Source organism: Neolamprologus multifasciatus, chromosome 11 (assembly GCF_963576455.1).
Source record: "Neolamprologus multifasciatus chromosome 11, fNeoMul1.2, whole genome shotgun sequence".
In the NCBI taxonomy this organism is placed as follows: domain Eukaryota; kingdom Metazoa; phylum Chordata; class Actinopteri; order Cichliformes; family Cichlidae; genus Neolamprologus; species Neolamprologus multifasciatus.
This window is the reverse complement of record NC_140449.1, coordinates 36,348,301-36,363,688: the sequence shown is the minus strand read 5'-3', so window position 1 is coordinate 36,363,688 and position 15,388 is coordinate 36,348,301. Positions and strand designations below refer to the sequence as shown.

Genomic DNA, 15,388 nt, shown 5'->3' with positions numbered 1-15,388 from the left:
GCTGCATCCTCCTGAGGACCCGGCCTTCGCGGTCTACGTGGGCCGGGTCCTCAGGAGGTCGGGTAGGCCGGAAGTAAACGGCTGTGAAACTGGACGGTCTAGCCTTCAGATTAGCGTCACCGCTGTCTCGGTGGAGTTTAATAAACTCAGCCGTCTGCTCCTTGCTATCTAAAATATAACAGGACACTGGAGTAAACTCTCGACCGTCTCACACTTCTGTTTAATCAGTTTTCTGTTTAGTCAGCTGTGTGAAAATCCCGGAGGAAACCACCCTGGGGATTAATAAAGTTTTATCTAATCTAATAACTTTAATCTCAGCCAAACCGATTTACTCTCGAACAAATAAAACAGAAAAAAGTCCAACAATAACATTTTTAGGTTGTCTAAGTGACTTATATATTACGTTTAACCTGAGTAGCGAAAGTCCGCGGTGATCTGAAAGCGATGTGCCGGGAGTTGTGCCGTTCTTGGCGAGCTATCGAGCTGGTGGGTAACAGACGTCTCCGAAAACGTCGAAGCACTTTTGCAAATATGTGATATCTTGATAAACCGAGCAGATATTTGATGTTTACACAGCTACTTTCTCGCCTGAAAATATGTTAAAAGTTTATTTTGTGACCCAGAAAGATCAGTAAAAGTAATTTTAAAACTTAGTAGCGGCCGCCATAGTTGGAAACTGGAGTTTGGCTGGGCCGCGCTATGAATTCTGGGATATGGTGTGCCACAAAGGACACACCCGACCCATCCTTCAAATTCGGGGAAAAGGAGGACGCATTTGTCGGCTGCATTCAGAGGAGTCTACGAATTTGGACAGCCTTCGGCGCGTCGCTGTGACGTAATCAGTCTACAAATGCGTCCTCAGGACGAAGCAGCCCATGAATTTGGAGTAACATGTACTTCCAAAGCGTCTCCACGGTAACGCTGTGTGCAATAAATATGAGATGTTAGCCTTGCACATAAACATAAATGCCAGCAGCTGCCCGCGTACTAACAGGACAGATGATGATGATGATGATGAGTGAACAGATGTTGCAGATGTTTCTCCTGCGTAAAGCACACGCTTCATCGAGTCTGTCCTTCACTGATTGGCTGCTGCTGATGGAGTTTCATAAACAGATGCAGTGATTTGCGTTTGTCACATGTGTGACCCCGACACTCCCCTCCAGGCTTCATTCTGAACACTAATGTCATGTTGTCACCAGGTGGCGCCACTGAGCTGTGATGCAAATTCCTCTCACACATGCAGGCTGTGTCCCAATCCAGCGACCGCGCCCTTCTGTACTTCCTAGTACCCGCCGTATGTAGTCCGCGAACTGCGCGTACTACGAAGTACGAGAAGTGAGCGGCGTGTGAAATGGGACGTCTGGCCTCCGTCGTGCTGCTGAGGTTGCCTAGCAACCATGATCCTAACCACGAGAAACGTCTCATACAGCTTTGACAGAAATGGAGAGAAAAATGTTTTTGTTTATTTTTTATGACGTCACTGTGATTAGTTGAGTATCTGAGACCACGTGACTGTGAAACATGATTGTTGGGCTTCGTTTCTGCACTCAGGGCTGGACTGGGACAAAAAAATCTTCCCGGGCATTTTGACTAGAGTCCGGCCCACCAGGTATTACAGGAAAACCATAAATCCTTTGAATGAAAACAAACGCTGTTGTCACAGTGATGTACACGGTCTTGTTGGTATCAGTCTAATAAACTTAAACCTGCACCATCCTCCCTGCTGTTCTAACAGTACCTGGAAGCAGCACCGCCCAGCAGTATAGAAACTCCGTCATGCTAGCTAGTAGCAGTACGAGTTACTGTAACTGACTGTAAAAAGTCAGAATAATGAGAATAAACTCCACCTAAACTTGGTTTGTATCTGACCCAGATAGACTGCAGGTCACAACTTCTTACCTGAAGTTCAGTTCACCACCTCGGGTCTCTGCTCCTCCTGCCTTTCCGTCATCCACCTGCCAGCGTGTTGCATCTGCTGGCCTCCACCACTTGCTAATGTTACTGAATCTGTGTAAGCTCCGCCATAGCCAAACAACTGAGTTATTTTTACACATCTGCCAGCATCTGGCCAATCCACCACCTTTCAGTGTTTACACCGTTACGGTATGCCACCAACCCTGCTCCTGTGTACACTCGGTGTTTCCTCATTCTTAGTGACTCTGGAATTACTTCGGCCCTGAAACATGTCCAGGCTTTAAGTCCCTGAAACGAACGCCACGCAGCGCTGATGATCAGGTGGAGACTTCCTGTTGCTGAGTTTGAGGCTGCTGTTTCCTGTTTGGCGGCTGTGAGGAGTTGGTGGGTTAGAAAGCGCTCGGAGACGAGTTTGTTGAAAAAAGGTTTTTAATCAGAAAGTTTTCAGCACATCTCAGAAGATTCAAATGAGAACAAAACAACAAAACTGGAGAAAAGCTTCGACTACGACAAACAGAGTCCAGAGCTCCCGGAGTCACGCTCGCTTTACTTCCTGTTCCTCAGACAAACAGCTTCTGCTCTGGACTCGACAGCGGCGACACAACAGTGATGAGTCCACGTGAGAGCAACACGTGAGAGCTCCACGCAGGAATAAAAAAATGTCGTATATAAAAGAGAAAGCAGACGTGTGGGGAGGAGCTGCTGGCCGTTCCCTTCACGTCTTCATGTGATGAGCTGCGAGGAGAGAGAAAACAGCTGAGGAACACCTGCAGGGTTCACCTGAGACCAGAGCACCCTCGCCGTTCCCATGATGCTGCGTGGCAGAGGCGGGGTCTGTGCTCTGATGGTTAAATGGCTGCAGTACTGTGCAAAGGTCTTGAGCCACCATGTGTCAGAACAGCTGTGTGATTTCACACGTGTCCTTCAGCTCAGCGCGAGGGCGTGCAGGGTGACGCTACGCCGTAACGCTGAGGTCCTCAGACCTTCATCAGCGTTTCTACATGACAGCGGTTTGTGAACTTCCTGTTTGCAGACTGAACGGTGACAGCGAGCGAGGTGGGCGGGGCTGCTCTGACATGACCCTGCTGGACATCAGCAAACCGTTTTCCTCCTTGCCCTTCACAATAAAAGCCCACAACAGACACTTCCTACTGTCATTAAATACTGTACGTCATGTCTGTGATGTTCAAGTGTTTATAGTCATTTTTAAAAGATTAATTGTGGTTTATCAAGAAAGATTTGGTCCAATTATCAACAAAGCTTTAATCTACAACTTCCTGTATGTGAGAAGCATTTCAGCTCAGCAGCAAACAAACCGGACACATTTCTATTCACCTGTAAACGTTAACCTGACATCGAGGAGGACGCTAACCTGGGAATAAATCAGCTGATCTCCTGTTGGCTGATGAGGGGCTGCAGCAGGTAACACACAGGTGAGCAGTCAGGCTGCAGCCCCGCCTGCACCTGCTCATGTTTCACAATCACCGTGACAACCGCTTTGAAGTCTCTGTGTGCGTGTCGTCGTGGGCTCTGTGTCAGTGTGTGCGACTGTAGCTCAGTTTATATTGTTGGACGATAATTACAGAGTATGTAACGAGTATTCTGTGTAATAGAGTACTTATTTTGAGGAATGACAAACATGTGACAGCATGCAGCGACTGCTCAGAGATGAAGCCTGTGGCAGACACGCCTCTGACCTGCTGCTGCCCTTTAACACTGTGACATAGGGCTGCCACAAACGATTATTTATATAATTAACTTATATAACTATCATTAGCTTACAGCTTTAAGAGTTTAAGGTATGTGCTAACTAAAAATAAAGACAAGATGATAGTTTATTAAATTTTAATGAAATTTGCAGATTGTTTCGGTGAAGTTTAATAAACTCCTTGCTATCTAAAATATAACAGGACACCGGAGTAAATTCTCGAGCATCTCACACTTCTGATAATCAGCTGTCTGCTTGACGTTTATTCAGCTGTGTAAAAACTATAACTTTAATCTCAGCCAAACCGATTTACTCAGGAACAAATAAAATACTAAAAAAAGCCAAACAATAACATTTTTAAGTTATCTAAGTGACTTATATATCATGTTTAACCTGAGTAGTGAAAGATGGCGGTGGGTTTGAAAACGATTAGCCGGGAGTCCGGTGTTCTCACGGCTCTAGTTAGCCTAGCCCCCGGCTAGCTATCGAGCTAGTGGCTAACAGACGTCTCCGAAAACGTCGGAGCGCTTTTGAAAATATGTGGTGTCTTGATAAACTGAGCAGATATTTGAGGTTTACACAGCTACATTCTCGCCTGAAAATATGTTAAACGTTTATTTTGTGACCCAGAAAGAATAATAAGAGTAACATTAAAACTAACTAGCTGCCGCCATTGTTGGAAACTGAGCTGGGCCGCGCTATGAATTCTGGGACACAGCTTCTTCTTCTTCTTCTTCGGGGTTTAACGGCAGCTGGCATCCTTGTACATGCAGTGCTGCCCTCTTCTGTTTCAGTCTGTTATTACACTCTTAAATCCTACTACTTATTCCTGCGTCTTTTGTGATCTTACAAAGCTTCAAACGACGCGTCGACTATTAAATCAGTCGTCGACAATTTTGATAGTCGACGTAATCGTGACTAGTCGACGTAATCGTGGCAGCCCTAGTGGACAGTAAAGCGCTAATGTCCCCACGCCATCAGGAAGAACAGCGTGTGTGTGTGTGTGTGTGTGTGTACTCACAGATTTGACGGTCTGTTTGATGAAGTCCTTCTTGGTGCCCAGGTCGTGCTCGGGGTACGTGTCAAACACCTGGAACAGAGAGTCACGCTTCACCGTCAGACAAACTGAGCTGTGACACACACACACACACACACACACACACACAGACTGACACACACTGACCCCCCTGACCCCCTCAGTCAGCTGGTTTACTTGTGGGGACCAACGTGTCCGTCTGAGACAAAGTTACCGTTGGCTGAGAGGGAGCATTATGTCAGAGTACCTGACACTGTGTGTGTGTGTGTGTGTGTGTGTGTGGGGGGGGGGGGGGGGGGGGCCTTTTCTGGGCCCTCGAGCCACATGTTTGGACAGCTGCTGCAGCCTGAAGGTGACGCCCCCACCTGCCCACACTGCTCAGCATCTGTAACCATGGTAACAGAAGAAGCAGGGACTGACCCTCTGGCAGATCTGCTTCATGGTCATCTCCTCCAGGTTGGCCTCCTTCAGCAGACGCTGCACCGTCTCCTTCAGCTGCTCGTCGCTCGGCCCCTTCTTCACCATCTTGATCAGCGGCTCGTCGTCGTCAGAGCTGTCCTCCGCTGCACGCCGACGAGCCGCAGAAAAACACACGAAGAAGAAGGAGATTTACAGCCAGGTCTCTGACATCATCGTCCTCACTGTGGAGGTCGCTCCGAAACACGCAGTGGCCAATTCATTAGGAACTAAACTCATATTCTGACCAATCAGGACGTTTTGGACGAGCCTGGGTAAACATCAGAACAGGAAGTCTTCGTCACACCTTCAGCTGCCTCGTTTCTGAGGGCTCTTATTTTGGTAACAAGGTCAACGGTTGTCACCTAAAGTCTCAGTGAGCGCTTCGCTGTGAAACAAATTTATGGTTTTTACCTGCAAACTGGGCGTTAAACTTGGAGCTACCTGCATCGGACCCACACCTGGGACCAACACGAGCGTGACGCAGACCTCTGATCACACTGATCGATGAGACGAGCTCACCTGTGTTGTTCCTGCGGTGGCTGCTGCTGTCCGCCTTCTTCGTCTTGGCCGCAGGTTTGGCTGCAGCGGCTTTCTTCTTCCTGGGCTGGAAAAGAAATCATCATGTAACGTGGGCTGTATCCAGTGGTTAGAGGACGAGGCAGCCGACACACTCAGCAGGACAGGCAAAAGCTGTCAGTGGGAATTCCACAGTGTTTGTCCTTAATAAAACACCAACCTTACAAGCCCGACTGAACGTCTCATCGTACATGAAGCAAGCAGAGCTCATACAACCCGTAACGTTACGTTGAGTTAATGAGGTAAACACATGAGGTGTGCGAGCACACTTCTCCCACACTCAGAGGGCACTCGTGACATCACTAAACCAACTTAAGCTGTCTTAAGGAGACACCGCACTATTATGGCTGTTACAGCCGCCATCATCGACTCTGCAGAGCGAGAGGATGTGGTCCAGGCGGTGGTCCAGGCGGTGGTTCCCGGCGTCAGCTGCGTCAGACCGATTCAAAGATTGTGAATCAAACGTGCGTCACAGTGTCGGACTAAGGTGCTCGTAAATCTGGGAGTAAACTGGGTCCTAAACTCCGTCCTTTAAGGTCCTGAAGTCAAACAAACACTGAGAGTTAAAAACTGTCTAAATTCTTTCATCTTTAATAAAATCATCAGTGTTGCTGCTTTATCGGGTGTAACTATGAAGTTTAACGTCCATGAAAACAGAATTTATTACATTTAACAGAGTTAGAAGTTAGCAGGAAGTTAGCTCGCTAGCTTCCACCTAAACTAAGATGTTCTGACTGAGAGACTTGTGAAAGAATTCAAACGTACAGCTCTGCTATCACTTCCAACATAAATGAAGACAGAAAACTAAACAGCAGTGATGTTTGTAGGGTTACTGAAGTTTGGCTAGCTGGTATATAATGATATACGAATGCTAGCGACACAGCTATGTTAGCATAAACACAGTGAAGCTGGAGGATGAACGCTAACACTTTTCCACTCGATTAAAGTTAACGTGAAGGTTCCTGATGGTTAGAGACAAATGCAATCACAGGATGCTGTAAACGGACCAAACTTCAGTCAGGAGAACTGAGATAATCCATCCACAATACGAGGTTAGCCATTAATATACTGCAACAACATGGGAACAGAGCAGCTGTGATAGAATACAGCATTAATGAATCAATGGTACAGTGGTACAGTGGTACAGTGGTAAATGGCCTGTATTTGTATTGTGCTTTTACTGGTCTCCCCTAGGGACCCCAAAGCCCTTTACACACCCAGTCATCCCAACACACATTCAGGCAGCTACAGTTGTAGCCACAACCTGGACTGACAGAGGCGAGGCTGCCATATCGCGCCATCGGCCCCTCTGGCCAACACCAGTAGGCGGTAGGTGAAGCCCAAGGACACAACGACCGAGACTGTCCGAGGGCTCGAACCGGCAACCTTCCGATTACAAGACGAACTCCCAACTCTTGAGCCAGGATCCTCCAGAAGTGGAGGAAGCAAGAAGAATGAGTTGAATAAAGTTTGATTTATCTGACTGATTGGTTTCACTTAATGTGTCTTATAATCTCCTGCACCTTATGGTCCGAAAAATACGTATGTGACGTTTTTATTTGGCACGCTGCAGTTTAATGTAGCAAAGCAGCTCTTTTTAACTTGTGTGGATATTATACATGGTTAAGCTCAGGATGTGTCAGCACATTTCTACTGGAGATGCCTTTTGGTTAAACTGTCAGCGAGGAATTTGTATTTAACTGTTAAATGTTTATTTAGCTTTAATGCACATAAAACAGCTGCTTGTTTAAGTAAAATAAATGGATGTTTTTTTGCACTAGTAAAGTTGTGCAGTTGTATTTTGTCTCGCATCAATGATGTCGTCAATTATATCATCGCAAATTTTAAAAAATATATCGTGATGAACATTTTTGGCCGTAGCGCTCTACTCGCGTGTTTACCTTCTCATCTGCATCGCTGTCCGACTCCGACTCATCTGAAACTTCCTTCTTTGATCGCTTTTTGGGAAGACCCGTCTTCTTCGCTGGTGTCCGTGCTCGCTTACTCCCTCTGCTGGACTTGGACTGGAACACACACACACACACACACACACACACACACACACACACACACAGGTCAGACGGTTTCCTGTCAGCTGATCACCTTCTGCTCCACCTGCTCCACTCTGTGCTCACCACCACCTCCTCCTCAGACTCCTCGGACTCATCAGACTGCTCCTCCTCCTCCTCTTTCTCTGACGGTTTTTCCTCGGCGTCCGATCCTTCCGCCTCCGCCGAAGCTCCCGCCTTCTCGTCTTCCTCATCGTCGTCTTCGTCGCTGCTCGAGTCCATGACGATGGCTTTGGACTTGCTTCCTGTTTTGGACTTCTTGGGGCTGGACGACGAGCTGGCGGTTTTGGTTTTGTTCTTCTTCTTCGCCATCGAGTCGTCGCCCAACAGCTTCTTCTTCGATTTCCTCTTCTTCTTCACTGGCAGCCGCTGCCGAAGGTCAGAGGACACGTTTAATAAAACCTGAAAAGTTCAGGTCCGGGAGTCTCGGCGCCACAGGTAGCTCAGCTCACCTTGCCACTGTTCCTCGGTGCAGTGAGGAAGGTCAGGATTCGATCCACCAGGTCCGAGTGGGTTCCTTTCTTCTCCAGGTCCAGCACGCCGCAGACCGCCTTCAGCTTGCTGTTGGTGAAGTTGGAGTTCCTGCACGGAGAGAGTCAGCGGTTAGCCAGAGAACGAGCTTCATTGTGGACAGATGAAACGAACACGGCAAAAGGTTTTTATCGATCTCGCTGCCCGCCGCGTTAAAGACGCTCAGAGGTCACCGCTCCATGTGACGGCTCCCCGGCTCTGAGCGCGCTCAGACACGCAGCTGAAGACGTCTGAGTGAGAGCAGGAGGTCTGTGGACGCCTCTGTAGTCATCAGTACTGCAGTGATACGTCACATATTCATGTTTGATGTGGTAATAAAAACGCCCTGTGATACTGGCAACCTGTCCAGGTGTACTCCGCCTCTCACCCAATGGTTACTGGGGATAGGCTCCGCCCCCCAGATGGAGCTTTGTGGACACAGGATCAGGTGATAAGTCACAGGTCACGTGTCTGAGACGCCGTGTTTGATTTTGGCAGTTTTAAACTCGTAAATCACGTCTCCAGCTGGAATCGAACCAGCAACCCTTTGAAGGTCAGCAGGTCGCTGAATGTTTAAACGCCATTACCCGCGGGGCGTCCCGCCCAAGCACACGGATCCCCACCTCCCGTAAACGAGCCGCTGCGTGACCTCTGACCTTCTGTCTGTAGGTTACTGAGTGCACACTTACTTGAGAAGCTTTTCCCGTTTTTTGGCAAACTGCTCGCTGTCGGCATCAAAGGCGAAGCCGTTGAACAGCCGCAGGTTCTTCTTTAACGTCGCCATCTGAAAAAGAAGGAACAGCGCTCAGAGTCAGCCCGATCACCTGACACGGTCAGCACACAGGTCAGAGCGCCGTGGAGCCACGTCCCCTCAGGGCGCGCACGCTGCTCGGCAGCAGACCGTTTCACCGATGCAGAGAGCGTCATCACGGTTTTGTTCACGTCTCCTTTGTCCTGCGTTTAGAGGATCTGAGCCACACGGACATTCCCGCTGCACTTCTGAGACACTCAGACATCTTTATTTAGTTTCAGAACTAAAGCTTCTCTCTTTGGACCACACTGACTAAAACAGCGCGAGCGTGTTTGCTGCCAACTCGCGGGCAGAGGTCCTCTCAGATACAGCAGCAGGTGGCAGGAAGTAGAAACCCATCAGTGGGATTTACTCTGAGTAATCCGGCCTTTAAATCCGATTTCTGTTTTGTGTTTAAACGTTCTCACCTTCCCAGGTCTGTCGAACAGGATGGCGTGCAGAGGTTTCAGGTCAGCCGGCTTCATCTTGGTGATTTGGTAGCTGGTGCGAGGAATGTCTCCCAATTTATCGCCGCTGCCTGAAAACGACAGAAACGAACAGCAGCGGCGTTCAGACACGTCGCGCTGAGACCAGTGGAGGCCGCGGCCCGTCGTCGCTTACCGTCTCCGATCTTGAGCTTCTCTCTTTGCTTCGGCGCCTGGAAGTCGAGCCTCTCCACAGTCTTCTTTGCCCGTTTCCCTTCGATGATTTCTCCCACAGCTGCGACCAAAACAAACATAAATCACCGGTCTGAGCCAGCCCACAGGCCCGACCCCCTCACGCCGTCTGATCCCCGTTACCTGAGATTTTGGAGCCTCTTTTATTGGGACTCGTCTGGTCCTCCTGTGACGGTTCCTGCTGGTCCTCCACCTCCTCCTCAGACAGCGCGGAGCTGTCCATTGCCTCCTCCGCTGCGTCACTCATGTCTGACCTGTTGCCGACACTCCACGAATCCTAGGGGCAAGAAACAAACACACACCAGCGGGCATGTGGTCAGGATTCTTCCTCATGGACCAATCAGAAGCAGTACACTGCCATCACACACATCAGGTTGTGAGGGTGTGTGCTGCCATGTGTGTAACTGGAGACATGCCTAAGTTTTCTTTGAGCAGTGAGAGCATCGGCATCAAAATCACACCCAGAGAGAAGAAACTAACACACAGTGAGTGGAGACATGAGCCGAAACGTCCGCTGACCTCCGCTGACTTCATCACGTTGACACTTGCACTCTGTCACTCCTGTTTTACCTGGCAGGTGCGTCTCTTTGTAAAATCTGCTGAATTCTGAACGGAGTCTGGCAGCGCGGGTGTTAGCCATCAATGCCTGGAGCCCAGTTTAACTTTACTGTGAATGTTCGCTGAATGAAACGCGGGCAGGTGTGTGGGGGGTGAACACCTGTCCCCGTGTGCGCAGGCGCTCGTGTGGAACACTCAGGTTTCACTCTGGGGGATTTTTGCGGGCTTTTGTTTGTTTCTTCGCTCTTTGCGGATTCTTGGCGCGCAGTTAGCCGCTAACAGGCTGAGCGCTACCCGGCAGCTTCCTCCCTCCTCGCCGCCGAGCCCGCTGACCTAGCGGTCACCTGTGCGCAGACGGTCCGCAGGTGAATGGAAAACGTGAACCTGCCGTTACCGTTTATCGGCGGACGGCTGCAGCTAGCACCGCGTGCTAACGCCGCCGTTAGTCGCTCAACAGTCACCGAGCGATAACCCGCCGATAAACCGGCCCGGTGCAGCCGCACACGAGCCTCCGGAATCCCGCGGAGGAACAGTGGATCAACAGCTGAGAAACACTCACCTGCTCCCGAAACTGCGCGCGAGCCGCCGATCACCTGTCAGCTCTGTTTTTGATTTTGTAATGGCGGTTTCTCTACGGGGCGGGGACTCATGCGGAGGCGACCACCGATTGGATCTCGCTCCGATGACGTAAATCCCGTTGCGTCCTTAAAGGGAAGCGAACCCGGGTGACGTCGCGTTGCCGCCCCCTGTGTTCACACTGCAGTACTGCAGGCGGGAAAAATGGATTAAGACAACGATCAACTAAAACTGCAATAAAAAGGAGAAAAACATTTCAATCGAAGAAATGAAATAAAAAGAACAAAGCAAAACTCCTTATTTATAAAAACTACAAGTGCTGAACACCTCAAAGAGTAAATCAACAAAAACAAATATACTGCTGTTAATGTTCGTCCTGCTGGTAATGAAATGATGGATTACTGCCTCAAAGGAGACAAAGATTTCACCTCATGAGAGAGAAACTGCGTTTATCTCACATTTATTATATTTAATAAAGATAAAAGTCTGTCTCGGGTCGTTTATTACTGTCGCTGTCTGACTTTTATCTCCAGCATCAAACATGAATCACAAAAGTGACAGAAACATTCAAACGTCTTCATGAAAGTAACTCATGCAGACCAAACGAAACCAGGAGGACAAAGTCTGAAAATGCAGCGCCGATCGGAATAATGGAGGATAGTTTCAGCTGGTAGCTCCACATCTGTCACAGCTGCCCCGCTTCCCTGTACTGTTCGATCCCCGGCAGGGTGGAGGGTCGAACCGTTGACTGCAGGACGCCGTGAGTCACATCACATGATGTGAACCATCGCAGCAGCTTTGACACTGCTGACTTCACACAGTCTGATCATTTTAAGCAATAAAAATTAATCAAGTTGGATTAATTTGATACGATTTAAACACAGGAACGACAGAGCACAGGTGAGCACTATCACAGCAGGTGAGGACAGATAGGGCGGGGCCACCTTACAAAGGAGGGAAAGACTTGACAGGCTATAAGAGTAAAAAGAACCAGAACCCAAAAACAGAGATCAGGACCCCAAAACAGGAACTTCTCAGGCCGACACAAAGCTGCTGTAAACGAGTCCAAGAATGAATCTGAATCATTTAAAAACAACAACAACACGTCTGAAAATAAAAGGTGCCTTTAATCATTTCCTCTCATGATTCCTGATTTTCCTCACAGCAGCACAAATTATGAACTGGAACTTTTTATGGCCCAGAAAGACGAGGGCGTGGCCGTTCCTCTGCAGCGCCACCGTCTGTCAGTCCTGACAGGAAATGTATGCGAAGAGTTTCAAATTAAAACCGTGACTGTGAGCACGCTCAGTCTGCAGCTTCATGGCGTGAAACCATCAGCACACAGCAAACCCAGCATGCCCAAATTCTATATGGGTCCACTCCATGGGCGTTAATTTAACTCTTTTTGGAGAGTCGTTAACTCTGATTTAGTGTGAAATCCCAAACCTGTCTGGAGTTGATAATTTAACACTTGTTAATGTTAACTAGGTGTTAAGAGTTTATATATTAACTCTCACAGAGTTTTATTTTAACTACATCGGAGTTATCTTCTAATTCATCGTAAAACTTCTGAAATTTTACAAATTCCTTTGGAAACAAACGTTTATTAAAAAGAGGCCATGTTTTTCTGAAAAACCTTTGTTTTGAACTGTGCACCACGTGTACATGTTCTGACTTTCATCAGAATATTGTTTATCAAAGGTCATAGGTGAGCTGGTCAGTGCAAACAGCACGCTCATTACTCTTTTCTTCAGTACAACATGAACGTCCTCCCTTCATCACTTTGTGGAACTCTAACTCCCCCATATCCCACCTTCCCAAGCATATCCTGTGTGCAGAGTCAATAAAGATTAATTATGCACTAATTAATTGCAGCACAGTAAAAAAAAAAGTTTGTATTTTCCCAGAAGACAGTTGCAGATACGAATCCATTGCCCGTATTTAAAGCCAATATCAGAACACGTTTGTTAAAATGGTGCTCTCTCAAACAACTGAAGAACACAGACAACAATTAATGCCGAACTACATTTAAAACAGTCTGTTTCATTTGGACCTGAACCGTGTGCACAAAACTCTGCAGGGATGTCGACCCACAGTCAGCGCTTCTGCTGGTTGCTACGTCGGTTTGGTGGTTTTCAGGCTTCAAGTGGCATCATTATGTCAACAATCTAAACATTGTGTTAGGTGTAACTGAGTTAGCCAAAACCTGACTGAATATTCGTGTACAAGCTGTTTTCCAAGGCTGTAGCGTTTGGCTGCAAACAACAGATTTCACCGATCAGCGAGGCTGATGCCTTTCACACCGCTTTGTCTCAACTCAAAAAAAGTCACAAACGTAAAAGAGAGTAATAATAATTAAAACAATCTCAGAAAAAATCACTTACCAAGCATGGCAGAAATCTGTAGAGCGAGTCTGTGGATTTACTATATTAGTGTCATAGCCCCTTTAGGAGTTCAGAGTTCAGAGGTCAAGAGTTCACGCTTCCATTGTAACGCCTCCAGATTTGATATAGAAACACTCGATTTTAACAGTATTATTTTACACCTCAGACTTACATCTAAAGACTGTAACTGTACGAACACCAACATATTTAACACTTTTGAATTTGCTATGCAGGTAATTTCCGGGCCGGACACATGGCGGCGCTGTGGCAGCAGCGTCTGTGAGGCTCACAAAAGTGGAGCACATCTTTATTCTCGGGCTCAGTCGCACTGTTGCCTAGCAAGAGCAGCAGCATCTCAGAGGGAGGGGCGTCCTGTATGGAGGGTGATTAATGCCGCGTATGGCTGCACACCAGCTCGCTCTCGTTATTATCAAGTTTCACACTTTGGATGTTTGTCTTCATCTCTGTGGACGGGAACAGGGTGGTTGCTGCTCCGCCTTCTCCTCTTCACCCCACACAGTGGGCAGAGTCAACTGTCCAATCAGAATTCAAAGCAAAACTGTCAAAAACATGAATTCTGCCTGCAGGGAATGAAGTAATCAGATTACACTGCAGGCAGATTTGTTACTGACGGAAGCCTCGTGGTGTCAGAGTGAAGCACACCGAGAATGATTAAGAAATAAAACTTTATGTAAATGTCGGCTCCAAACACTGATTTTGTATCGATGCTGCAGGGCCAGCGTCACCGCCAGCTTCATCGCCAGCGTCACCGCCAGCTTCATCGACACTTTGACTTATAAAGTCAACAAACGCGTGTGAGCCCAGCCGAGTGTTTTACACCTGAAATGGTGAGTACACATTCTTTATGCTTTGTGTTCGAGGTAGACTGTTTTTACCTATAATAATTATTTTAACACTGAATAAATGAGCTGCGTGAATCTAGTCTATGAACAACAAAGAGTTTCAGATCCAAATTAAGAAAAACAGCCATGATACTCAGTCCTGATACTCAGCCATGATACTCAGCCACAATACTCAGTCCTGATACTCAGCCACAATACTCAGTCCTGATACTCAGCCATGATACTCAGTCCTGATACTCAGCCACAATACTCAGTCCTGATACTCAGCCATGATACTCAGTCCTGATACTCAGCCATGATACTCAGCCACAATACTCAGTCCTGATACTCAGCCATGATACTCAGTCCTGATACTCAGCCATGATACTCAGCCACAATACTCAGTCCTGATACTCAGCCACAATACTCAGTCCTGATACTCAGCCATGATACTCAGTCCTGATACTCAGCCACAATACTCAGTCCTGATACTCAGCCATGATACTCAGTCCTGATACTCAGCCATGATACTCAGCCACAATACTCAGTCCTGATACTCAGCCACAATACTCAGTCCTGATACTCAGCCATGATACTCAGTCCTGATACTCAGCCACAATACTCAGTCCTGATACTCAGCCATGATACTCAGCCACAATACTCAGTCCTGATACTCAGCCACAATACTCAGTCCTGATACTCAGCCATGATACTCAGCCACAATACTCAGTCCTGATACTCAGCCACAATACTCAGTCCTGATACTCAGCCATGATACTCAGTCCTGATACTCAGCCACAATACTCAGTCCTGATACTCAGCCATGATACTCAGTCCTGATACTCAGCCATGATACTCAGCCACAATACTCAGTCCTGATACTCAGCCACAATACTCAGTCCTGATACTCAGCCATGATACTCAGTCCTGATACTCAGCCACAATACTCAGTCCTGATACTCAGCCATGATACTCAGTCCTGATACTCAGCCATGATACTCAGCCACAATACTCAGTCCTGATACTCAGCCACAATACTCAGCCACAATACTCAGCCATGATACTCAGTCCTGATACTCAGCCACAATACTCAGTCCTGATACTCAGCCATGATACTCAGCCACAATACTCAGTCCTGATACTCAGCCACAATACTCAGTCCTGATACTCAGCCATGATACTCAGCCACAATACTCAGCCATGATACTCAGCCACAATACTCAGTCCTGATACTCAGCCACAATACTCAGTCCTGATACTCAGCCATGATACTCAGTCCTGATACT

The 15,388-nt window shown here is 47.6% G+C and overlaps 1 protein-coding gene across 4 annotated transcripts in view; it reads right to left on the bottom strand.

The window, feature by feature from the left end:
- Positions 1-10,993, bottom strand: part of dek (DEK proto-oncogene) — a 13,066-nt gene extending 2,073 nt beyond the window's left edge. The window contains exons 1-12 of one of the 4 annotated variants that reach the window (XM_085177445.1): positions 10,860-10,993; positions 9,866-10,019; positions 9,687-9,785; positions 9,494-9,603; positions 8,965-9,059; positions 8,218-8,347; positions 7,812-8,134; positions 7,598-7,706; positions 5,640-5,724; positions 5,082-5,224; positions 4,647-4,715; positions 1-2,652 (exon numbers count right to left, since the gene is read on the bottom strand). The exon at positions 1-2,652 is cut by the window's left edge and continues 2,073 nt beyond it. In XM_085177445.1, the coding sequence (XP_085033571.1) occupies positions 2,641-2,652; positions 4,647-4,715; positions 5,082-5,224; positions 5,640-5,724; positions 7,598-7,706; positions 7,812-8,134; positions 8,218-8,347; positions 8,965-9,059; positions 9,494-9,603; positions 9,687-9,785; positions 9,866-9,989 (1,299 nt within the window). In that variant the 5' untranslated portion in view covers positions 9,990-10,019; positions 10,860-10,993 and the 3' untranslated portion in view covers positions 1-2,640. Of the gene's footprint in view, positions 2,653-4,646; positions 4,716-5,081; positions 5,225-5,639; positions 5,725-7,597; positions 7,721-7,811; positions 8,135-8,217; positions 8,348-8,964; positions 9,060-9,493; positions 9,604-9,686; positions 9,786-9,865; positions 10,020-10,312; positions 10,713-10,859 lie in introns of those variants that run through there. The other 3 variants (XM_085177447.1, XM_085177448.1, XM_085177446.1) reach the window with 3 other exon arrangements.
- Positions 10,994-15,388: the final 4,395 nt, after the last annotated feature.